Source organism: Cynara cardunculus (genome assembly GCF_001531365.2).
Source record: "Cynara cardunculus var. scolymus isolate 2C chromosome LG 5, CcrdV1, whole genome shotgun sequence".
NCBI lineage: Eukaryota > Viridiplantae > Streptophyta > Magnoliopsida > Asterales > Asteraceae > Cynara > Cynara cardunculus.
In genome coordinates this window covers 34,221,891-34,249,166 of record NC_037532.1, presented here as the reverse complement: position 1 = coordinate 34,249,166, position 27,276 = coordinate 34,221,891, and the positions used below count along the sequence as shown (strand labels likewise).

The following is a 27,276-nucleotide window of genomic DNA, read 5'->3' as shown; positions in this document are numbered from 1 at the left end:
ACATCTTACTTTTTCTTATCAAATCACTTCCAACTCATTAAATAAATAATTCCTATATAAACTGAACTCATTTAAGAGATAGAACCCACACGAGCTATGTACAAAGTACACATGCAACATACAAAGTTCACTCGAAGCACTCTCGACGCTCTCAAGCAAACTCATGATTCTTTAGTCACGATCATATCATAATTTGTACTTACGACCTACAGAGAACGACGCCCCTGTTTGACTTCACTAGTGCATCGACTATTTTAAGTGTCGTCCGCGGTTTTTACCCTGAACGGGGTTTTCCGCATTACCAAATTCTTGTGCTTTATTTACTTTTTTGTGATTGGCGTGTGTTTATCGAGTGATACTACTTTTAGTTGTTAAAGCTCCAAAACGGCCTTAAGTTATTTTTTAAAGTAATTTTTGACATAAACAATTGATACGTCCGTATTCAAGATGGTCGATCTCCAAGAAAAGTCGAAGCTCTAGAGAAGACGTTTAGAACAATTTTTCTACTATATCATTCGACCCATGATCTCCGTTAAAGGACATGGTTTTCACTAAGCAACTACTAAATACTAAATGAGAAATTAAAGAAAACTAAAAATACTAATCGTATCAGTGGTGGTGTCCCCCATGCTCGTTAGGTCATGTTGTACAACATATAGAATGTGAATTTCTATATATTCACATGTGATTTAGTCCTTCTCGTAAAGTTATTTGATGGTGTTTCTTGGACCTCTCTGCTACTGATGTTTCTTGAAGACACGAACATGAATCAAGTTACCTTTAACATGATCGAATTCACACGAGTCCCCGATCTGGATCTTGTTATCTTCTCTGAAACCTAACCATCGTATGTACAACATCCTTTTCTTCACATACTTCCTTACCTTCACTTTCCATATCTTTCCGTCATCATTCTTCAACCGCACGCTGCGATAGCCATTGATTCCGACCGATTCCGCAAAACTCTTCTTCATCGGCTGCCGTAAATCCATACCCACATATGTAAAGCTTTTAATTTCTCCAAGAAAACATATTACTATTCATCATATAAACTACAACAAAATGGGGTTAATTGAACACTTGTTTTTATAATATATTTTTCAAACAACATGATATAAAAGAAATTAACTCCAGACTTAATTTCAAAACTATCATAAAAAATTTGTTACAACATCCAAAACGTCCTAAAAACTTTTTGAAGCCTTTTTTACATAAAATTCATAATGGCTTTATCAGATAAACTTAAATTTTGTTTTTCTATAAACTCGTTTTCTTGGTAAAATAGTTAAAAAAAGACAGGGTACGAAAATTACTAAATTTAGAGAAATCTCTAAGGTGGCGTTTGTTTTTTAATAGATAGTGAAGCCTGAAATCTGATTTCACTTCTGATTTATAAGAGGTGGTCATGAAATCTAAAATCTGGATCAGTAAGGTTATTTGTTTTTTTATCTGAAGTCAGAAATCCAAACCGGTCAAACTAGTGCAAAAATATAAAAGATAAATAGTTTTTTACAAAACCATAAAAGATCAATAGTTTTCGCTAACAAATATCTTCCAACCCCCATAATAGAACCATATAATAGAGGACGGATTAAGATTAAGAGGTATTAAAAGATACATTAACCACTTAAGATTGTAGAGTACATTTAGAGACTTTAAGCTTTTAAATTTAAAAATAAAACAAACGTTCTTGATACCGAACGTCTAAACAAATACTACTTTAATTTGTTTCAAAGAATTAAAAGATAATTTAAAAAAAAAACAAGTCTTAAATCTTTGTGTTAAATAAATAGTATTTTAATTCTTTTCAACCAATAAAAAATAGAAAATATATATTAATATTTTTATAATATTTATCAATTACCATTTTATAAATGTGGGATTTTTTGATAACCTTCGTCATGGAATGTCGAGCGTTTTCGATCAAATCATCATCACTGGATTCTTCCATAACCAATGGTTTCTTAGGGCTTTTCTCATCGTAATCGCCACCTGCACCTGCATCATCTGAATTATGATCACTAGTCTACCAATATTTAGTGGCCGACCACTGACGGTTGGCGGAACGGAACCTAAAAATCTAGGTGGGTTAGTAAGAACTAAGAATCTTGCCTTCGATTTGATCATCTTGAGTCACAGATCGATCGATTCCTTTCTGCAATTTGGGGGATTTTGAGGGTGATAGGTAATTGATTTCACAGCTGCTTGAATCGAAAATGCTAACATGGAAGATCGATTTTCCCATATGTTTGAAAAGCAATAAATGTCCATACCCAATTCGGTAATGCTTAGCGAATTCCGGCCAACCTTTCTGGATCCAGAGTTTGCCGTCGCCGGAGATCATCCAGCCCAACCGCCAAACCTTGTCATCGGAAACAATGAGTAATACGTCGTTTAAAAGAATCTGCTTCCGGTGACCTCTAATAAACCGATTGGGGATTCTCTGTTCATAAGAAAGGTAATGAAGATAAAAATGGTGGAAGTTTCGATCACGGTGGAGAGGGTGAAAGAGGAAGGAAACTCACGAGGCTGGTTTTGTTGACGTTGCCGGAGAGGGTGACTCTATAGAAATTAGTGGGTTTCCGGCGTGACGGCATTGCGACGGCTGACGACGGAGTATAATCGACAACTATTTGTTTCTTCAGGCAGACTGCAATCTTTTTATCCCTCCGATTACTCAATAAATGATAATAAAATTCGACGGAACATCTTCTCCATATTTATCCAGGGTGTTTCTTGCACACCTCTCAATGGTACTGTTAGGTTGTTATTTACACTTTCACCTGTTCAAAAAAAAAAGTTAAATTTTTTTGAAAATTCAAATAATAATTTCACAAGTTTTTAAAACTTAAAAAACAACTATTAATTCTTATTTAAGTTTTTAATTATTCAAATAGTAATTTCACAAGTTTTTAATAATTCCTAAAAATTCAGATAATAACTCCTTTTTTTAATTAAAAATTCAAATATAAATTATTTTAAAGTGTATTATTTTTTTTATGAAAAACAATATTGTTATAATAAAAATATATAAAAAATAAATTTTGAAAACATAAGTTTATCAATCAAAGCAAGCTTCCAACAGAGCTAAAAGGTCAATCATCGATATAATAAACCACACTTCCACCAGCTACATGATTTTGTTTCATTGCAATGCGTTGGAATTAATTTTCAAAAAATTTGAGCGGTCAAAAGATCTTGGTTTAATTTTAGGAAATTGTAAATGCCAATTGCGTACATGTTACGGGTTACCATGTGCAAATGAACAGACATATTATTTCAATGCAGACCAATCTATCCCACTTGAATCAGTTGATGGATTTTGAAGGAAACTCGATTTATCACCGTGTATATTCGTTGAAGATGATGATATTTGTTGTGATAATGAAGTGCAAATGTTTAATGAGAACTTCAAAAAACAATCGAGATCAATGAAGTCCAGTTTTCTAAGAAAAATAAGATAGATAATCGTGCCTTGGACAACTCGTATTTGTGAACCGACTGTTCATGTATAAAAAAAGATAGGAAGAGGGTTAATTTACAAGAAACAGGTAAATCATATATGATTCTACAGTAAATCACATAATTTACAACACGTCCAGTAGGGTGGTTGATGTTTAGGTAAAAGTGATCAAGGTTACGGATGATATTGTAAACTAACGACCAAGTATATATCGTGGACAAAAACTGTCGACCGAATACTCCGAGACTATTGATCGTCACCAATCACGACAACATATAGTATTATTAACGATTGAACACACTCATATCATCAGTCGCCACTAACTAACAATGATCGTATATTCTTTACGCTTGTCGCTATTTACTCTTTGACAAATAAACATTTTGTGATATTTAAATGCAAGGTTACTCTTCGTTAATGATAACGGACGTGACCAAAGAAAAGCATTCAAGACCATTAAAGATAAAGACCGTTGTTGATATCAAGGCTCATAAAAACGCATTTACGAAGATAACTCCTATATAAACATAACTCATTTCAGATATAAAACCCACAGGAGCTATATACGACAACTACTAATACTAAGTAAGAAATTAAAGAAAATTAAAAGTACTCTAATAAAACGGAATTGGCTCCGTCTTATAAAAAGCCTATCGTATCAGTGGTGTTGTCCCCCGTGCTCGTTAGGTCATGTCGTAAAACACGTAGAATGTGATTTTCTACATAATCACATGTGATTTAGTCGTCCTCGTAAAGTTATTAGATGGTGTTTCTTGGACCTCTCTGCTATTGATGTTTCTTGAAGACACGAACATGAATCAAGTTACCTTTAACATGATCGAATTCACACGAGTCCCCGACCTCGATCTTGTTATCTTTTCTGAAACCAGACCATCCTATGTACATCCTTTCCTTCACATACTTCCTTACCTTCACTTTCCATATCTTTCCGTCATCATTCTTCAACCGCACGTTGCGATAGCCATTGATTCCGACCGATTTCGAAAAACTCTTCTTCATCGGCTGTCGTAAATCCATACCCACATACATAAAGCTTTTAGTTTCTCCAAGAAAACATATTACTATTCATCGTATTACTATTGATCAATTACCATTTGATTAACGTGGGATTTTTTGATAACCTTCGTCATGGAATGCCGAACGTTTTCGATCAAATTATCATCACTGGTTTCTTCCATAACCAATGGTTTCTTCAGGCTTTTCTCATCGTTATCGCCACCTGCACCTGCACCTGCAACATCTGAACTATGATCACCTGTCTACCAATATTTAGTGGCCGACCACCGACGGTTGGCGGAACCCTAGAATCTAAGTGGGTTAGTAAGAACTAAGAGTCTTGCCTTCAATTTGATCATCTTGAGTCATAGATAGATCGATCAATTTCTGCAATTTGGGGGATTTTGAGGGCGATGTGTAATTGATTTCACAGCTGCTTGAATCGAAAATGCTAACATGGAAGATCGATTTGCCAATATGTTTGAAAAGCAATAAATGTCCATACCCAATTCGGTAATGCTTAGCGAATTCCGGCCAACCTTTCTGGATCCAGAGTTTGCCTTCGCCGGAGATCATCCAGCCCAACCGCCAAACCTCGTCATCGGAAACAATGAGTAAGACGTCGTTTAAAAGAATCTGCTTCCGGTGACCTCTAATAAACCGATTGGGGATTCTCTGTTCATAAGTAAGGTAATGAAGATAAAAATGGTGCAAGTTTTGATCATGGTGAAGAGGGTGAAAGAGGAAGGAAGCTCACGAGGCTGGTTTTGTTGACGTTGCCGGAGAGGGTGACTCTGTAGAAGTTAGTGGGTTTCCGGCGTGACGGCATCACGACGGCTGACGACGGGGTGTAATCGATAACGATTTGTTTCTGGAGGCAGACTGCAAAATCTCCATAAATGATAATAAAATTCCACTTCCTAATTATTTAAGGGTGTTTGAGATGGTTTATAAAAATAAATTATTGATTTATTTCTATATAGTATCAATAATAAATATTTTTTAGTGTTTGGATAAATAACTTATGCCAGTATCAAACCGGTAATAAGAAGTTTTTGAAGAAGTTAAACCATTCTAATTTATGATAAGTTGATAAATGCTTTTGTAAAAAAATATAAGTAATTTCAAATAAACAATCACAAACATCTTCATAGAGTGTTTGGGATTCTTTATATTAATTTATTCCGATATGATACTGGTAATAAGAATTTTTTAGTGTTTAGATGGAGAAAAAAAGGGAAATGTTTATACCAGTTTGGCATCCGTAATAAGAAGTTTTTAATAAGTTACTTTCTTCTAACTTATTAACTTATTTCGGTGTGGTATCAATCATAAGATATTTTTAATGTTTGGATGAAAAAAAAAAAAAAATCTCATCTATTTTATTAGCTTATCCGATATGGTACCATCATAAACTAATTCAAACAGTTTTTCATAAAATTTCAGTTTACCGCAATATAAATTGATAAACACTTGAAAAAAAACATAAAGCAATCCGGAAAACCCGATTAATTACTTTAATATTTTTTCCGTCCTTTCTTTCTATCTTATCATTATATTAATGATTAATTAACTTTTTTATTTTTTATTATCATATAATAATAATCATGAATATTATTTATATAATTATTAATATCGTTAATATAAATTTATTTTATATTATTTTTTTAATATTATTTATTTTTATTTAATTCCGGTTCATGCATTTACTAAAATATTATTTATTTGTTGTAAACAATAAGGGGCGTTTCTTATTAAAATTTTAATTTTTTTTGTTTGGTTCAATTTTTGAAATGGATATAATTCTTCAAATTATATTGAATTTCACAAATCAAAGAAATATAATTTTTTGGAATAATGGTAGGAATTGAATTTCACCATTTTACATCCAATTTAACCAACACCAACCACCTCTATCTTCATCATGACCATGCTATTATTATCATCGTCATTCCCCCACTCTCAATATATCTTTGAAAATATCCACCCTCACAAAAGACCCCAAGAGTCGACCATCCAAACCAGCAATTTTTTTTGTTTAACTCTCCACATCCCCCAGTGGTTTGTTTTATTTATTTTCTGTTGTAAGTTTTTATATTTATAATTATGTTTTAATCATGAAATTATTTTTTTAATAAAATAGATGTGAAATCATTTTGTTTAAACTAAGCATTATGCGAACACGAAATCAATGTGATCGCAAGATCTATTCAACCTGAACAAGTCGATAGTGCGAGCCCACACATTCAAATCTCTCACAGCAATCAAAGAAACAGAAATGGAAGAAAGGATTCCATGATTAGGGTTTTGGCGTCAATTTACTTATTTAGGGTTTTTATCTACAAATATGACTGAATCGTCTTCTACGATTCCCAAATTATAAAACTCCTCAATGGTTTCAAAATGAAATTCCGAACCTCCATTACAGCAAGGTTTTCTTCAATAAAATCTGTTTTCCACAAAAGAAGGAGAACTCCATTAGAGAAGGAACTCGACAACATTACCTTGAAAATGATGGCACCCAACGAGTTGTTTTTAGATTGTCAAGGCTTCATCGATAATGAAATTTTCCCCTCAAAAAACCCACTTCTACCTTCCTCCAGATTCACACGACCTGTGAATGGAGGAGCAGTTGAAATGAAAAAGAAAATCAGTTAATAAGTAGCCTATTTTCAGTTATTACCCCTGAAGATTGGAGATATTTACACTCCACCCCTTGAGTTTCCGTCAAAACATGGTCAAATTTCATTTCAATTTCCTTAGGGGTGCGTTTGGTACACAGGACAGGGACAAGACAGAACAGGACAGGGATCCATGTCCCATATTTGACATCAATTTGATGTGGAACAGCCAAGAACAGGGTGGAACAGACCTGTAACAAAGTGGAACAGGCCTGTAACAAAGTGGAACAAGCCTGTTCCACCCCTATCCCATTGAACATGGTGGAACAGACCCTACCCCATTGAACATGGTGGAACAAGGTAAAACAGACTTATATTTTACCAATATAACCTCAAAATAAAACTTAATTATCTTATAAAACATCAAATAGGTCTCTATTTTACATTTTATTCATTCTTTAAATTTTATTTATTGTATTTTATGTTTCTTAAACTTTCATCTTACTATCCTCAAAATATTATTTTTTATACGGTTTCTATATTTTTATTAATTTATGTAATTTATTATATATTAATAATAAAAAATAATGTAGAAAAGAGATAAAAATAAAAATAGAAAACCACATAAACTTTTTATATGATATCATTTTAATTGTTTTGACGAAAACTTCAAATGGTATCATTTTAATTGTTTTGACGAAAACTTCAAATGATATATTTTGTTATAAAAGATAATTATTGTTTTCTGGATTTTATCACCGTCAAACGTTTGGTTACTAGTGGAATGGAATTAAATTCCAAACATTCCTTCATTTGGGGATTTCACCATTCATTCGTAAAAGTGATGGAATTAAAATTCATTTCATCCAAAAATGTGTAAATGACAAAAATACCCTCATGGTTCTCTCATCTTGAAGAAACTTCATCCTCTCACTTATTTTCTATCTTCTGACCTAAATTTATCAAAAAAGATAGAAAGAAATGTGAGTTGGGTTTGTGATCGAAATAAGGACACTGGTAACAAGCAATCGATGGACATTCAAAGAGTTGATCGGCAAAAGCGGTTGTTTCTTCATGAACCGATCGAGATAGATATAAAGTCACCAAGAAGGATTGCCATTGGCGTACTTGAATATCCGCTCTAGGTATCTCCCAATGCTTATATTCGGTTTAATCGACGCATAAAAAACAGATGTCTTCTGAGTGTTCAAAGGACAGTCAAAATTGTTAGATTTGAACAACTCTTTGAACGGGAGACGATAACAAATTTATGACGTTAGGCATAACATGATCCACCATTGCTGATCCATAAGGATCAGAAACGCACACATAACACGTGGTAGTGTGTGTGTGGTTATGTACACAATGAAAGGAGAAGAGTTCTAGAGAATGCGTTGGGTGTGAGCTGTGTGGCTTTTTTTTGGAAGAATTCAAACACTGCTTCCATTCTATTTACTGCTTCTACCTATCGCTTCCTGTACTGCTTTGTATATATCCCACAAGATGAATATTTGTGTTTAATTGAACACTGTTTCATACTCATTTATATATCTGTGTTTGTATATATGTGTAGAGTACTTATTAAATGCTAATTTTATTGTTATTTGTAATTAAAAAAAATATCAAAGACTTGGTCAAACCTGATAACATTCATTCCAATTCCTTTGACAGATTTCATTCCTTCATAAATCATTCTGCGAACCAAATACTCCTTTAAAGTGAAAATTCCTTTGCCCAATACGGATTCCAATTCCACTAAATTTCATTATATGAACCAAACTCCCTGCAAGTGTTTAAGGTTATTTATTTGTGAAAATATAATAAAAAATTATTTTATTTTTTATAGTAATTATTTTTGAGGAATTCTCTGATAACTATGTTAGAGTAGAGATTTTGAGGAAATAAGAATCTTTTTTATCCATCTGCAATCCTACCATGCGTCGCTAAAAATAGAACAAATAGAAACAAAAAGAATTGATCGTGTGAAAATAAGAGTCAATGTGAGAAACATAAAAATTGATCTGGACTTTTGATCACTTTTAATCTCACCCGACCCATTAAACTACGCTTCTCACGAGGATTGATACGATGCATCTCATTGCATCGCATTAGTCTTTGGTCTCTTAGGAGGTCAGAAGATCAAACCTCACCAAATGTGAGAAGGGTGTGTAAGTTTATTTGTTAAATTTATCATATATAAATGTTATATACTTCAAAAAAAAAAAAAAAAAAAACTCGAAATTCTACAAGTAAATTTTAAAAAAAAAGTTACCATTTTTCAGAAGTCAATGTCAATTTTTTTTTCCTTATCAAACATGGTCGTTTTTGAAACCTTTTATATGTGTAAAACAAAGAATGTCCATTCACAATTTCTCAATCAACACATAACATAAAACATTTGGTTAACAAGATTTTCTAGTCAAGGACATAATGGTCATTTTTACTCAGTCAACGCTTAGTACAAAATATCTGGTAAACTACAACTTTCGATCAACAATTATCCCATTCAAAGATCTTACTCCAGCCAGACCTCTTATCTTCGTAAGCGCTTACCCATAAGATTTGGTAAACAAGCCCTAAGTAAACTAAAGGTTAAAATAGTCATTTATGCATTTCATACTGATTATTGAACAATATTTTAGGCCATGTTTGTCAATTATAAGTTAGCTTAGAGCATCTTCTAGAAGTTCTTATAAAAACCTAATTTTTATACGTTTTCTTGCTATATCACTTCTAGCTCACTAAATTAAGAGCTTAAATAAAAATTCATAATAGCAATAAGCTGTTTACCAAACACTTACCCTGTAAGCGCTTACTGCTAAAATTTAACACCACCACCACTTACTTACTGGTAGGACTTTAGTCCACCAAAACGTTACCGTATGCAACAATTTACTCAGTAAGCGCTTACCATGGTAAGAATCGTAGTTCTCACTTGTTGGGTAAGACTTTTGGTCTTTGTCTCGCTCTTACCGAGTAAGATTCTTGGTCCTTACCATATTTATCCGGTAAGGTAAAATGACTTGGTAAGCGCTTACTCGGGTAAACATTTGGTAAACGGCCCCTAATTCTTACATAAAGCTTTTGTGGATCTCATGCATTTTTTTCAACATCAATAAATAATTATAAATCAATAAAATACATTAAAAAAACTAACAAAATTTTGTTTCACACCAAGTTCTTATAAAATTTTCTCCAATGATGATTCTTATAAGAACTTTCTACTGGAGATGCTCTCATAAACTATCTTATTTTTTAAGTTTAGTGTAAAATCCCCGTTTAAATCACCATAAGTTAACTTATTCAAACCAAAGGGGCTTTGGCCAAGCGATATTGTAGCATTTGGCCTCCTAGGAGGTCAGAGGTTCAAACTTCACCAAAGGTGAGGAGGGTGTATGAGTTTATTTGTTGCATTTTCTTTCTCTCGGTGTATGGGAATGGTTGGAAAAGATTTGTGAAAGAAAAGAGACTTAGAGCTAGGCCAAGTTATGGTCTTCAGCTTAATAGAATATCAACATCCTCTACTTTTAGGGGCCGTTTGGTTTGATTGAATGGTTTTGAAGAAATTGGATTTCGTGCAAAGATTTGGAATTGGAGACCCGGAGGGATTTGAAAGGATGTGGAGTTGTTGGTGTGTTTGGTTTATAGGATTTACAATAGAATTGAATTCCATTTTCTTCATTTTGGATAAGCTGTTGGAGATGTTCTTAAGACCCACAAAATGCGTTTATAAGAACTACAAGTGTCGACTTTCTATGAATTCTTATTAGTTTGTTGGTTTTATAGGGTTCAATATTTTGACTGATGCTACTTTGTGTTTGCATTTGGCTCAGGTTAGAGTTAGAGTTGAGAACTGATGCTATTCTTATCAACAAATTCATTTTGCTTCTAAGTTTGTTTTTTTTTTATTAACCTGAATGTCCAACCCGCTATGTAAGCCGACTAAGCTTGTTTCAAATCAGCGACAACAATAATGCTCATGTGAGCGAATCATTCTCCTTTTGAGTTGATTCTTTGTTTTGATTGCTACACTAGATTACCATTTCAATATTCTTTGTTTTGATTGCCGTCAATTACCCTTGTCAGATGAACATGTCAAATGCCCGAGAATCTTAAGATAAATTTAATTGTTGTCATAGATAAAAACTACTGTGGCATATGGCAATGGGTTTTTTACTATTTGGATCATTTTCAGTTAAAAATAGTAATAGAATTGTAGAAATAAGTTTTAAAGCATTAATTATTAACCGAGCAAGAGTTATCCCTTAACTTACTAGGTCATCATCAAGGACCGGTAAGACGGGTTTGGTAAACATCAAGTGTCCACAATTGAGATGCGACACGGTTTTGGACATTGCATAGTAATTGCACTTTTTAGTTAACCAAATGACGATTTTATCCTTGATCAACTTTTTTTTTTCTTCACAACTCTTAAACATTGATTAAGGTTGTTCTAGAATCTAGTTATCCATTTTTAAAACCAAAACACTTTTCTTGTGACAAATATAAATACAAATGTGAACACTTATTATAGGACTAAAGATGACCAAAAATCGGTTTTGATCCCAAATAATATTCCCGTAACTGGTCCTAATCCAGATTCCCAGTGTAACTGATCCCGGTCCTGACCAAAACCCAAAGGCCCCTCGTAACCGGTTACGAGACTCGGTCTTGGGTGGGGCCCATACTGGTCCTAAGTTTTTTTTTTTTTTTTTTAAATTGTTTTTTACATATAACTTTTAAAGAATAAAAAAATGTTATTATAATACACTTAAAAATATGTAATTAGGTCACTTAAAGAGAAAGAGATGGAAAGTAGGAGTTGTTACAAACTGGATCGAATAATAGCCGAAATCACGAACTATAGCGAGAAAAAGCGTTTTTTTGGGTTTGTGGGTTGGTATCATATGCAATATATAGAGGGTAAATGGGACAAAAAAGGATTAACAATGAAAAAAAACGGTCATATGAACATTGCGCAACTATAAAACAACTAACTTTTTGAAACTTTGGGTCAGTCCTAGTCCAGGCCATGCCAGGCCTTGTTTTTTGACGAAAACTGTAACCGGCGGTCCCTGACCAGACCCATTTGGCCATCTCTATTAGTGGATCATTTACCAAATGCTTACCAGATGTCACATACCTTTAACAATTGAACGTGCCAAGAATTAAGAATCTTATCTGGTAAGAAACATAACAAGAACCGAGAATCTTATACAGTTAACGCTTACCCACCACGTAAGAGACGTTGACAGACAAACGTTTGGCCCAAAAGTTCCAAAGCCAAGAAATTGTCAAAATGCAGTTTCATTATGATGAAGAACCTGAAGTTTTATACAGTCAACTATGCATATAACAATCTGTATCTAACAACAAAAAATCATGCATCTCATCATCCCTACAACTCTACATACAAATTACATACCAAAACATACAACTCTTCATTATTCATCTGTTGTAACTCCACCCTTCACGAAACCTGGATTCATGAACTTTGCAACAAATGCCCATAGCTTATACACATCTGAAAAATTGGTCAAGAAACCCAAAGAAGCTGTCACCACCACGACTCGAATATACCCGTTTTTCCCATTTCGCCCTCCGCTCTCCGTTCGCCTGTAAACTGTACTATCTTCAAGATTCGGTCTTGAACCATCCAAGATTCGTATGTGGCTTAGAATGCCGATACCAAGAGAGATCCCATTTGCGTCTGCTAAATTCTGAACGACTTCTGGATCGACTAAACCCTTGTTTTCGTCTCTTAGATTGAATGCCACTGAAGCACCCCTTTCGAATTTTATTTTGGGGCCGTAAATATGAACGAGCCGCGTGTTTTCTCGCCCGTTTGAGCTGGGAATTCTAAGCTGTAGCAGTGAGGTCACGAGCCAATTGACCAGAAACCGTAATCGAAGAGTGGTTTTATTGAGACCTAATAAGTTCACATGGCGAAGATGACGACACGATATTTCCGGTTCTCGTCTGCTCGATTCTTGATTATCGCTCAGAAAATCATCATCTTCCATATTTGTTGCCAAGAAATCTAACTGTTTACTGTGATCTTCGTTGATGAATGAAACCCTTCTTTCAGGATATTCGTTGTGTTCTTCGATCTCATTCGTACTAAAGATTCGACCACCGGAAAATCTATTTCCTTCTCTTCTTCCTAATAATCTGAAATCGCCTTCAGTTTCTCTTCGAATGGCACTTTCCTTCGACTCCAATGGAACTTTTGAGCTTCTTTGGGTGGTTTTAGTTTTTGTTTCTTCTTCAATTCCATGAAGATGGTTCGTTTCCATGAAGGGTTCTTCATGGATTTCTGTAACACTATCGAGTTCGTGAGAAACCGACATCACAGCTGCATCAAATGACAACATTCCATGGTTTGTTTCTTTATCAACTACGGGACTGTTGGTGATCTTTGAGGTTGTTTTCGGAGAAGAAAGTTGCTTTCTTCTGTTCTTGCCGGAAAACCAAACCGGCGGTAAGGGTGAGGTCGAACCCCGGTGGTTATTGGACCCCAATGGACTCGAACCCAAATCGATCCATAACGAGTTGTCAGACGATTCATCTTCACTGAAAACTGGACTCTTCATTACATCTGGAATTGAAAAGCTCCCACTTTCTTCAAAAATGGTGCTCTCCCCATCTCTATCAGAGCTGGTATCATGGTCCATTTCTGTATCAAAGACTTCTCTCACTTGATCGGAAGTGTACACGCCAGAAAACGCGGGCAACCGTGGACCACCGTGGTTTCCAGATGGTCCTTCACCATTTTCACCATGCTCATTGTCTTCTATCGTAGCCAATTCCGGCATTCCATCACCGGAATCACTCAGATATAACGGAAAAACCGGACTGATCTTCACTATCCCGGATCCGGCATGTCCCGGCTGGTTCTGAAGACTTCCGATCACGGATTTCTTGATTAATAGGCACCCGAATCCAGTCGGATCATACCCAAATACTCTGTAAAACGACGTGATGATAAAATCCGGTCGAAACAGAGATAATCCAAGAGAATCCATGTCTTTTGGACCTAAAGATCCTGCATCCAGCAAAACGTGCCAATTGTTTTGCTGAGCTAACGACATCCATTGATATGAATACTTCGCTCCGGTGACTCGCGATTGGACCGGAAAAACAAACAAACCGGCACCTGATTTCTTCTTCTTTCGCTTTTTGTTTGAAATTTGCTTTCTTAAATCAGCAGAACAGAGCTGAAGTGATGGCCATTTATACCAAGCACTCTGAACTTTTGCCCCTTTCGATTTCGCTTTCTGAGCCATCCAGTTAACAGATTGGCTCTCGTGATCGTTCATCGTCAACAGTTTCTTGTTCGACTGAAATGGGTACGATTCAGCCAGAAGTTTGAAAGCGGAGCCTCGACTAACGGTGAAAACGAGCCCGTATTCGCTCTCGGGGACGTTTAGATAATCCATGATTCGAATCTTTATATCGTGTTCCATGGTGCCTTCTATGGAACCACCGTAAAGAGCATGATTACTCAAATTCGCAGTGATTTCGGACAAATTAAAGGTAGATGATTCCCAATAATGAACTGTCTGAAGAAATGAAAACAAACCAAATCCACAATAATCAAGGCATACCTTTGGAACATGATCAGAAAGATGAGAGTATTCATCTGATCTCAGATGATCAATCTGTTCTGTTAATTGGTATTTGGGATACATGATCAAGAACTTGGAGAATGACTGCTGGAGATCAGGAATCGAGTCTTCGGATTCAAATGTTCGATCAGCAGCAAGAGCAGTTGCTTTCAAGAACTGTTTCTGAGCTTCGAGTCGTGCTAGAGACCGCGATTTCGCCACGGTTTGATTGGTTTCCACGGATTCGGAATCGAAATCTTGATATTTAACCAGAGACCCATCTTCAGAAGCTTCCTCAAGAGCTTCTCTAAGCTTGTTTTCTTGAAATTTCCTAACAACTGATGGGTTTCTAATGATTTCATCTGATGACCCATTTCTATCTTTGCTTTTCTTGTCCATGAACAAAGCAGCACAGTGAGATAATGGCTTCCATAGTGAAATATGCATCAAAAAGCACCCAGAAAGCAAACCTAACACCAAGAACAAAAGGTTTGACTTTTATTCACATTAAACCCAAATCCCCAAATCTTTTTTGATGGAGTTTAGAATCCTAATTCCAAAACCCAAAAGGCAATTGACTTTATAAACATACCCAAATTCAAATCTTTTGCTTTTAAAGATCAAAATCCTCAAATGGGCAATAAAAAATAACTCCCAGATGATGAAGAAAGAAGATCAAAGCTTTACAATATTGACGTCAAAGATGGAGGACGAGGTGGACAAAGTTGAAATCTCAAAATATAGGGAAAAAACAAGAAAAAAGAATAGACAAAACCCACCTAACAGAATGGTCAATTCAGCTGTCTGATTTGGGTAATACATAACAGAAACGATGAATTCCAAAGAGAACATACCCAAAACGCTACAAACCCTAGCTGAAATCAAGATTCAAGAAATCTTGAAAACCCTAAAAACAGAGCAAATTACAGATCAAGAAGATGAAAGAAACAAAGAAGAAAATGGGTGTCAAATAATAATCTGGAGATGCATGAAAAAGGGTTTCAATCTTCCTTTCTTTCTGTAAGTTTGTGCATAGAAGACTCAATAAAAAGCAAAGAGCTTGAATTGTTCATTTGATGATGACCTCAGTTTCTGTTTGTGGTGATTTGAGTCTATCTGTACACTATTTATTGCCTCCCCCAATAAATTCATTGTTTCTTTTTTCTTTTTATTTTGGGAGAGCAACAAGATGACATGCACTTTGATTAATACTTGATTTAATATTCATATTTCCATTTATAAATACAACATAATCAACAGAAAATTAATTTAAATTTAAAAAGCTTATCCCTTGGTCAATAACTATGTTCTGAGAAATAGTTGTTTGCACAAAATTTGGTGGTTTGACAAATTAATATTGACCCATAAAAATTTTGTTATTTTTATACACTTTTATAAACATTTTCAGTCTAAGGTTCTTCTAAGCAAAAAGTATAGTTTTTTTTTTACCGGAACCAACGTTATGGAGAGTTCTTGCTTCATTCTTGTAAAAGAATGTTAGTTCTTACCTTGAAGTTTGTGTGAAGTGACAATTTACAAGTTTTTTTTATGTGTTTCAAACTAAATGTTTGATATTTATTATAAATCTGTAATAATTATTGATGTTGAAAATTAATGACAAGAAGGTTTTATAAGAGCTACCGTTGTGGACTTTCCTATGAGTTTTTGATTTGATGAGTTGAAAGTGATGTAGCAACATAAAGTGTTCTTTTACAATGGAGATGCTCTTAAAGCATCTTCAATGCTATGTTTTAAGCTAAAAGTGTAGCTTTTTGCTAACCAACATTATAGAGAGTTCTTATGCTCATAATAAACAATATAAAAGAACCAAAAGACTATAAATTTTCATTAATCATAACCCCTTTAAATAAGGATTATTAGAAAGAGATCATGATAAATATGGAAAGAAGATTTGCCTCGTAAATAATTCTAAGGGTGTGTTTGGTTCGCATAATAGAATTTAGTGGAATTGGAATCCATCAAAGAAATTTGACTTTGAAGGAATTGAAATGGAATTTGACCACGCATTTGGTTGGTAAGAATTGGAATCTCCACCGCCCTCGGTCTTACCCCCCGACCGCCCCACCCACAGTCCTCACACCCAACCAACCCCTACCTCGCACCCATTATCGCCATTAGGTCCAACCCTCTGTCCCCCCCCCCCCACACACACCCTACCACCCACATGGTAGAGGGTAGTTATGACGATGACAACAGTGGAATGGTGGTCAGGGGTGGGGTAGTAGTTGTGATGACAACAATTGTGGTGTGGTGGTAGGTGAGGTGGGGGTAAGGAGGGTTAGAGGTGGCAGCTGTGATGACGACCATAGTGGCATGGTGGTTAGTTGCGGGGTTGGGTTAGTGTAGGTGGGTGATGGAGTGGTGGTGACAGATGTGACGACAAAAGTTGTGGCCTAGGGGTTTGGGTGGCGGTTGTGACGATAACGGTAGCGGTAAAGGGTTAGTCGTGGGGGCGTGATGGTGACAATAGTAGCATGGTCATGGTGAGGGCAGGGATGGTTGGCATTGGTTAAATTAGAATGGATTTCAATTTCTTCCATTATGCCAAGAAATGATGAATCCATTCATTTGTGGAATTCAATAAAATTTGAATGATTCTATCTATTTCAAAAAGTGAACCAAACAAATGAATTGAAATTTGGTCAAAAGAATTTGTCATTCTAATTTCATCTGAAATTCTACCAAACAACCTTTTAGCATAGATGTTGGAGAAAAGAAAATCTAAATCTTAAAATTTACATACTTTAGCATAATTACTAAAGATGGACTTCTTAATAAATTTATTTAGCTACAAGTTAAATATTAATTATGATAAACTTAACCTAATTAATTTATTTAATATCTAAAGTTTCAAACATTGGTGACATGTGGGCTCCACCAATAGAATATAATATTGAAGTAAGGTTTACATACATTTCGTTTTAATATGATGTTCAGATGACTAAATCGAACAAGTTTGGTTTAGTTTATAAACTTGATAGTAACGTTGGTATCAAATATAAATTTGCTTTAACAATCAGATTGGTTCGTCCCAAGGATCCATAAGTATTGTTCAGTTTTCTGTTTCGTTTATGGTTGAAGGATTTCACTACAACAAAATCGGGTTTATAGGACACTCATGAATTCTAAACGTCCTAATAGACCTCTTTATAGGACTTAGTTTATAGGACCAAGAAAATAAAGTGTCTTAGCTAAAGGTGTTGTAATAAGTTTATATGACGTTTTTTGACGTCATAATAAGTTTTTTAGGACACTTTTAATATAAAACGTCTCATTATCAACTTTATAGGACACTATTTGAAAAATTGTCCTATAAAAACAAATGTCCTATAAAAAATTGAGTTTATAGGACACTTTTGATAAAGTTGCTACTACAACACTTTTGTATTAAAAATGTCCTAAAAAACTTTTTAAGACGTCCAAAAACGTCCTATAAACTTATTACAACACCTTTAGTTGGGACACTTTATATTTTGGTCCTATAAATTAAGTTCTATAAAACGGTCTATTGGAACGCTTAGAGATTAAGAGTGTCCTATAAACCCAATTTTGTTGTAGTGTTCATTTCCATCAGTTTTATGATCTTCTTTCGATTTTTACATTTTCTTGTTCTCTAAATGTTGTGGTGAATTCTACCATCATCTCAATTTTTCATTTTGTTCAAATCGATGTTGGAGTGTCTCTTGGTCACTCTAAATAGTATAGGTTGACAATGATTGAGAATCTTATTCGGTAAAAACAATAACAAGGTCTGAGAGTCTTATCCAGTAAGTGAGAGTGAAGACTCTTACTCCATAAATGTTTATCAGATAAAAATGTTTCATATGATGCCACTTGAATGGAATAAAATCTTACATGGTAAGTTAATTAAAAGTGTTAGACTCTTATTGATAAACACTTATCAGATAAGTTTCAGGTAAACGACGCCCCTTAGTCTCTTATTCTTGATGAGAGAATTTTGTGTAGTAACGAGTAAAACAAATATTGATAATGATTGTGACCCATCAACGATGGTTACAGAGGGATTCCTACAACCGTACTATACAAAGTACCTATAGTAAGCCTGAAGTTAAAATAACGATAAATACTTATGTGTATTCAGATAAAGTCGTGAAGTTCACGAATGGTACATTTTGTTACTTATATGACTTGCTATACCTAGCAATGACACGTAAGTACCAACAACTGCTATTACGATCCCAATGAAGATAATGAATCCAATAAGAACCAATTCAAGTCTAATTCTCTTGTAAGTGTCTGAAATATTCAAACAGCACGAGCATGGTAGTATGATCGACACCATGACAATTAACAACGCTCCCACAAGTGACATCAAATACCCGAAGAAAGGAAGTGTCACGGCAACAATTATTGTGCTTATTACCAATATTGTTCTAATCATGAAGCTAAGCATTTTCGTACCAAAAAAAGATCGATCAATATTGTGCTTCAATTTGTTTCGATAATTGGTGTCACCAGTACTGCATATTTAGCTATCGGGTTCACCAAATATGGCTACTTTTGGGCTTATCTTATATGTAGGAAGGTTTAATGTAATCTGTGAGTCTACCTTTGAACCGAACATAAGGTAGCCAATGACTGCGAGCGATGAGTAAGTAAATGTGGAGAAGACAAAATACAGTATCAACGCCTGCATTTCAAGACCATCAAAGAAAGATATAGTTAATGAAAGCAAGGAAGAGGTTGCACTACAAAACGAAGGCTTTCAGCAATCACTACTATAAAATTGGGTTTAAAACGCGTAACTAGATATTGTCCGTTTTGTCCACACACCTGAACTCACGGTTTTAAAACGTGTCTGATGGAAGAGATATTAAGTCCCTTATAAGGTAACCTCCATTCTTCTCCCCAACCAATGTTGGATCTAGGGCTGGCAACGAGTAACGAAATGGGTAGGGTAAGGGTTCTTCTATTTTCCAATCCATTAAAAATAGTGGGCAACAAAAAGGGTAATTATCCATCTCATAAAAACTTATTATCTATATCCTATCATACCCATTAAAATAGCGGGTAACGAAAAGGGTAATGGATAAATGGTAAAACAAAATTTTATTTTGAAATATAAATAATATTGTTAAACCTCAAACATATGTAAAAGTAAAACATGAATTCATAAATATTATAATTATTTTATATCTAATTGTTAAACCCCACAACAAACGATTTAGAAATTCCTTGAATAAGAACGATAAATATGGTAAATATACAATGACTAATAGTCAACGTGTTCGTTTTGTTCGTTTTAAACTTGTATAAGAATTTATAGGTATAATTTATTAATAAGAAATTGTTTTATTGGATTTCAACCGATGAACACTCTTAGTGTGAGGTATGATATGATAGTTAGATCAATCTCAACCCTTAGTAGCTATTAGCTATGACAAGGTCATGACATTTTTCAAAACGTAACTTACAACATCAAATTTATATCATAGATATAATTTTATATACACACCTTTTATACTATTACTCGATGAGTCAATAATATTAAACAAGTTAAACCAGATAATATAACAAAACTAAGAAATCAAAGGTAAGCAAAATCAAATATTATATTACAAAAACGGTGCATCGGGTCATAACATATCACATACGTAATACAACGTTAAATACGAGTTTTCATGACTAGTCTTTTAAAACGCTAACTTTTAATAAAATCAAATTCTTGATATTAAAAAATTATTTATTTAATATAAAAAATTTCAAAGATTGGTGGGGTGTGGGTTCCAGTTCTTCCACTGATGTTGTAGAGTATAATATTGCTATGATTGCTCAAAGTCAAACAAGATTGGCTTCAAAAAGATCCCCCCTCTCTCTCTCTCTCTCTCTCTCTCTCCCTCCCTCCCTCTCTCTCTGTATTTTGTATTTTTATTAAGAGCATCTTTAACAGGTATGTTAAAATAAGTAATAATTTATGAAATATAGATATAACAAGTAATATTTTAGGAAATTGTGTAAGAGTATCTTTAACAGTTATGTTAAAATGAAAAAAAAAAAATTTAATAATTTTACTCAAAACAGTTATGCTATCTTGTATATATATATATATATAAAAGAAGAGGTGTTACTGTTATAATATTTTCCATCAATAAAAAATATTAATAAGAAATGTTTAGTAAAAGAAATAATATTTATTAAATGTATTAAATATTTTAATAATATCATTAATGTTAGAACCGTTAAAATGAAATAGTTGTCGGAGTTACATGTAATTCTTTTAGATATTTTGACTGATACTTTATTTAAAAAAAATTAACATAACGGTTGGAGATGCTTTAAGTACTACTTTAACAAACTTTAGCAAATACCAATTTAACAAATTGTGTAGGTGTATATTTAGCAAATAGCAGTTCGGCAACTTGCAAAATTGTTACTTTTATGAATATTATATTCATAAAAATGCAAAATCTCGACTATTTCGGTCAAATTATCTGAAAAAAGAAAGGCTATAAGAATTAATATGATCAAAAAATGATTATTTTGGAAAAATTCCATTTTTTATGCAAGAGAATGTCAACAGTTCTAAGGAATAAACCACAAGGTGGTGCCTGATTGGTTTGGGCTTTGCTCCAAAGATCAAAAGTATAAGGAGGTCGTTCAAATCCAAGGAGGAATAAAAATCCTCTTGTGGACACGGAGGTTCAAATGCGACGACTCCGGGCTATCTGCAAAGCAGGTGGTCGCCCTGGAATTAGTCGGCTCGCATAGCGGGTTGGATCTCCAGGTTAATTAAAAAAAACAGTTCTAAGAATAATTGAGATTGTAAAAAAGCTCATCAGATTATGTTCCAGAAATGGCACAAAGCTGCTAAACTACAACTAATAAACCAGAAACTTTTCATATCAAAAGCAAGATTTCACAGGATACAGATTCAAATCCACCATCAATATGAACTCCAAATGGGTATCTTCTATCTTGATGCATAAAATACCAAAAATCTTTACCAAATCGATTAAAACTTACCCGGTTTGTTCTTCACCTTCCATCTCAGTCGAATCTCCGTTTTCTTTGATAAACGATGGATCAAGAAATTTCGCCACAAAAACCCACAATTTATACACATCTTCGAAGTTCGTCAAGAAACCAAGTGAAGCAGTGACAACCTCAGCTCGAACAAATCCACCTCCATCATTGTTCATAGGTTTGCAGAGCGTCGTGTCAGCAAGATCAATCGCTGCATGATTCTGTTTCGTGCTCTGTATAATCCTTGCATGACATAAAATGCCGACACCAAGAGAAATCCCATTTGATTCGGCTAACTTTTGAACGATTTCTGGACTAATTAGTCCTCTGACTCTATCCCTTATGTTGAACGCCACTGATGCACCTCTTTCGTACTTGATTTTAGGACCATAAATGTGAACCAGTGGAACAGAATCTTGTTCCCCATCTGAACCAGTTAACCGCAATTGAAGCAAAGAGGTCACGAGCCAATTGACCAAGAAACGGAGCCTGAGTGTGGTCTTGTTTAGACCCGACATGTTTACGTGATCAAGATGCTTGCAGGTTATTTCAGGTTCTCTTCTTTCTGATTCTTGCCCTTCGCAATATTCTTCATCACTGATATAGAAATCTTCACAATGCTTATTGTTGTCTTCCAATCCGAAAGATACCCGTCTGCTCCCTTCCATTCTTCCCAATAATCTGAACTCGCCTTCGGTTTCTCTTCGTATGACGGCACTTTCTTTCAGTTTCTTGGATTCGGGTTCTTCTTGTATCTCTGAAATCTCCAACTTCCTTTCGGTTTCTTGAGATTTTTCTTGAAAACTTTCTTGAAAGTTGTCTGCTTTTTTGACATTGTGAACTGCAGCATCAAAAGATAGCACTTTGCTGATATGGGGCTGTGAATCAATCTCTTTCTCATTGCTTTTCTTGCTGGAAAACCAGGAGGGCGGAGGTAAAGGAGAGTTTACGATCTCAGATTGGGAACCCAATGGACTCTGACCCAAATCGATCCACATCGAGTTCTCTGATGATTCATCTTCGCTAAAAACCGGACTCTTCATGACCTCCCCGACAGAAAAACTTCCTGTTTCTTCAAAAATGGGGCTAGCTCCATCTCTATCTGGGCTGTTCCCATGATCCATTTCGGTTTCGAAAACATCCCTCACCTGAGAAGGAGTGTATGCACCAGAAAATGCCGGTAAAAGAGCTCCGGCGTGACTTTCAGATATCCCTTCACCTTTTACAACTTCATCATCTTCAATCCCAGCCAATCCCGGCATTCCATCCACGGAATCACTCAGATATAAAGGAAAAACCGGACTGATCTTCACTATCCCAGATCCAGCATGTCCAGACTGATTCTGGAGGCTTCCAATTACGGATTTCTTGATCAGAAGACATCCGAATCCAGTTGGGTCATCCCCGAAAACTCTGTAGAAAGACGTTATAATGAAATCTGGTCGAAATAGTGATAACCCTAACGAATCCATGTCTTTAGGACCCAATGCCCCTGCATCTAGCAAAACATGCCAATTGTTCTGCTGAGCCAATGCCATCCACTGGTACGAGTATTTGGCACCAGTAACTCGAGATTGGACAGGAAACACGAAAAGACCTGTTGACGAATCTTTCTTCCGCCTTTTCTTGTTCAAGATTAGCTTCCTAAGATGGGTTGAACAGGGTTTCAATGTAGGCCATTTGAACCAAGCACTATGAACCTTTGCACCTTTATCTTTTGCACTTTGAGCCATCCAATTCACAGATTGGCTCTCATGATCAAACATGGTCAAAAGCTTCTTATTGGTATGAAAAGGGTATGATTCAGCTAGAAGTTTGAAAGCAGAACCTCTACTGACAGTAAAAACTAAGCCATATTCATTCTCAGGGATGTTTAGGTAATCCATAATTCTACTCTTTATATCATACTCAACGGTTCCCCTTTCACCACCACCATAGAGAGCATGATTACTCAAATGAGCAGTGATCTCAGATAAAGTAAATGTACAAGATTCCCAGAAATGAACAGTTTGAAGAAATGAAAACAACCCAAATCCACAATAATCAAGACATACCTTTGAAATAGTATCTGCTAAATGTGAATACTCATCCACCCTCAATTGATCTATTTTCTCAGAAGATTTGTACTTTGGATACATGGTTAGGAACTTCAATAAAGCTTCATCAAATTCAGGAATGGAGTCTTTATCTTCAAATGTTCTATCAGCAGCTAGAGAAGTTGCTTTTAGAAATTCCTTTTGAGCTTGTAATCTAGCAAGAGATCTTGATCTTCCCAAACCTTTGTCTTCTCTATCAAAAGACTCTGAAAAATCCATATTTTGGGATTTAACAAGAGACCCATCCTCAGAGGCTTGTTCAAGAGCTTCTCTGAGTTTATTCTCTTGCAACTTTCGTCGAACAGATGGACTGCGTTTGATTTCCTCATTGGTGTGATCAGACCCATATTTTCTTCTGCTCTTTTTGTCAGAAATTAGAGAAGCACAATGAGATATGATCGGTTTCCACAGTGAAATATGCATTAGAAAGGAAATTAATCCCACAAAATTAGAAAAAACGTTCGAGAAAAAGAATGGGTTTTGAACGATTTCGTTTGATTGTGAGTTTATCCCATCGAATTTCTCCCCCAAAAAGCATAAAAACAGGTCGGAACCCTAGATTCAATAAAGCAAAAGCACTCAATTTTGAAGCATTTTCGGAATCAAAACCTTTGATTCAAACTTCCAAACGCAAAGTAGACAACAGTCGACTCCCACACAAAAGGGTTTCCTTACTAAAGAAAGATACAATTCAAAAACAACAGAATCAAACTCGAAATCGTTCAAGAAAGTTACAGAGGAGGAAAAAAAGATTTACTGAAAGCAATGACTCCAAAAACCCTAAAATGATACCCCAAACCCAAAGCGCTCCGTCTGTGAGTGTAGTTAATGGGATTCCTCTGAATCTTAATAAATGCAAACCAAATCGCAATTAATGCGAGCAAAGAGGGTAGAGATGGAATTGATTACACTCTGTGTTCTTGAGCTTCTACTCTGGCACTGTGTGGTGCCCAGCGTAAAAGAAAGGAATCTTTTCAAATATTAAAATGGGTAAAATAAAAGGTTTAATTTAACCAATTTTAATTACTTTTTATTTGTTGCTTTTTTTGACGTAAAAAAAGGTTCCATAGCCTTTATCCAATCAATTGATTTTTTTAAATATTAAATTCAATTTTTCTTTTTAATATTTGAAAACCCATAAATAAAAATATATATGGTAACTATGTCAGGTTGGTTTGAGCTTGGCTTCAAAAGTCAAAAATAACTGGAGGTCACAGGTTCGAATCCAATGAAGAATAAAAATCCTTTTGTGTTCACATAGGTTCAAATGCGCTGACTTCGGGCTATCAGTGGTCGTTCTGAGATTACTCGGCTCGTATAACGAGTTGGATATCCAGGTTAATAAAAAAAAATACACATGGTTGATAAAAATTTATAAATACAGATAACTTTATTCATATAAAACTTAAACCGAACAGTCTTTAGTCCATTTCTAGCTATGATTCACAAACATGACCTCAAATTGCAAAGTCGTTTTTGACCAGTCAACATTTTTTTTTATTAACCTGGATATCCAACCCGTTATGCGAGCCAATTAATCTCAGGACGGCCACTTGCTTTGCAGATAATCCGGAGTCACCGCATTTGAACCTCCGTGGCCACAAAGGATTTTTATTCCTACTTGAATTTAAACATGGGATCAATCAACATTTTACGTTTTAAATCAACAAATTATTTTGAAAAAAAGTTATACGACTTAAAAATGAATGAAGTCAAACATAAACTCGATGTTTTATTGCTAATTAATTACGTTTCAAAAATATTTTTAAATGATTTAATATATAAAATACTTAAAGTGATCAAGTCCGATGGCTAAGTAATCCAACGATTTGTGTGCTGGACCAAATTAATCATGGTCAACTCCCTTGATCTACATTTGTTTTAATTATTTATTTATGCCTTTTTCTTATATTTGAAATTAAATAAATAAATTTTCAATTGAAATATATACATATATATATATATATATATATATATATATATATATATATATTTCATGGTGAAGGATGGTGAGAAAAAAAAAAAGTTAAGGTGAAAAGTGTAACTTTGATCACATTTGATCTCAAACCTATTCATGAATCGCGCTTTTATATAGGGATTGATCTGGTGCATCTCGATGCATTTTATCTTGGTACATCTCATTCTAATATGCATGCAAGGGTGAAGATCTTTTCTTATACTTGCCAACTTAACTCACGTTCTCATCGGAACTCAGCATTATATTTCATATGATATAATTCTTTCATATAATACAATTATTTCATATAATATGGTAGTTTTTGATGATACAGTTTTGTTAATGTTGATATATAAATTAAATAGAATCATTTTTTTTCATTAAAAATTATCAAGATACCGATTCAATTGATTTTAATATGTAATTAAAATTTTCGTTGTTTACATATTAACAATTAAATCTTTCTATTACAGGGATAAGTTATCATATGTCCACACAATAATACTATTAGGGAGTATGTAAAATTTATAAAGTCACATACAAAGAATATGTTTGCTTTCATTTGTAGAAACTCGAATTAGATCAAGCTGATTGTAGATATAATTATTTTTGAAGGATAATTATGAAAATATGTATTAAAATGTAATTATGATATTTATAAAGGGTGTTATATGTAAATATGTATGATCATATTAAAGTTTAAGATAACTATTACAGATAATTATTAAAAGCTTATTTGAATTATAGTTTATCTATAATTCAGACCATCTAAATAAGGAGATAGGCTAAATCAACTCTGATGGATTGAATCTTTATAATTAGCCTTTCAAAAGTTATACAGTAAAGAAACATTTTCTTTTCTGTAATACACATATAGATCTAGGGTTCTTGGGACAGCACCGGGTGAGAGATCTTAGCGTGCTCGTGTGTTGATCACTGATAGAGGAATCCTATTTTTGATTCTAAGTGTTGTATAAAATCTACACTAGATCTGTAAAAAGATGCAATTATGAACATCATATGGTATGTAATTTTAATTAAATGTCTCATTGGATCCGATTAGGGTTTTATTTTAGAAAAGTTCTATTTTAACCAAAGTTTTCAATTTTCCGTTGTGTTTTAAGGTTACAAATTTACATTAAAACCCAGTAAAAAGTTATAATTTATTTTCACGACAAAAAGGACAGTGTCGTTTTTTAAATTATCACATATATGATTTGACATACGGATAACGGATCTTAAAATTACACGTAATCGGAGTGGACTTTTCTAATCTCTGAAAAATTAAAATATTTATTTGGGAGAAAATTTGGAAAACAAAATTTGTTGACCAACTTGGTTTGTTGTTTTATGATGATTTCATTCTTGTTTTGGCATCTCAAGATGAAAGCAACCCTTCAATTTGATGGAGATTGTGTTAGAAAGGAATTTGATTAAAAGCCATTTGTTATATATATATATATATATATATATATATATATATATATATATATATATATATATATATATA

General features: G+C 34.2%; 3 protein-coding genes across 3 annotated transcripts; all 3 read right to left on the bottom strand.

The window, feature by feature from the left end:
• Window positions 1-737: 737 nt before the first annotated feature.
• Window positions 738-5,309, bottom strand: LOC112513028 (B3 domain-containing protein REM8-like). Its single transcript, XM_025119150.1, has 9 exons — window positions 5,238-5,309; window positions 4,825-5,155; window positions 4,576-4,715; window positions 4,291-4,486; window positions 2,745-2,783; window positions 2,526-2,650; window positions 2,113-2,443; window positions 1,895-1,998; window positions 738-977 (listed from the first exon to the last, which is right to left on the bottom strand). The coding sequence occupies exons 1-9, from the start codon at window positions 5,307-5,309 to the stop codon at window positions 738-740; spliced, it is 1,578 nt and encodes a 525-aa protein (XP_024974918.1).
• Window positions 5,310-12,392: 7,083 nt separating this feature from the next.
• LOC112513580 lies at window positions 12,393-15,817 on the bottom strand. Its single transcript, XM_025119882.1, has one exon. The coding sequence runs from the start codon at window positions 15,153-15,155 to the stop codon at window positions 12,546-12,548; it is 2,610 nt and encodes an 869-aa protein (XP_024975650.1). The 5' UTR covers window positions 15,156-15,817; the 3' UTR covers window positions 12,393-12,545.
• A 5,687-nt stretch (window positions 15,818-21,504) lies between these two features.
• Window positions 21,505-24,676, bottom strand: LOC112512065. Its single transcript, XM_025117861.1, has one exon. The coding sequence runs from the start codon at window positions 24,230-24,232 to the stop codon at window positions 21,710-21,712; it is 2,523 nt and encodes an 840-aa protein (XP_024973629.1). The 5' UTR covers window positions 24,233-24,676; the 3' UTR covers window positions 21,505-21,709.
• Between the last annotated feature and the right edge of the window lie 2,600 nt (window positions 24,677-27,276).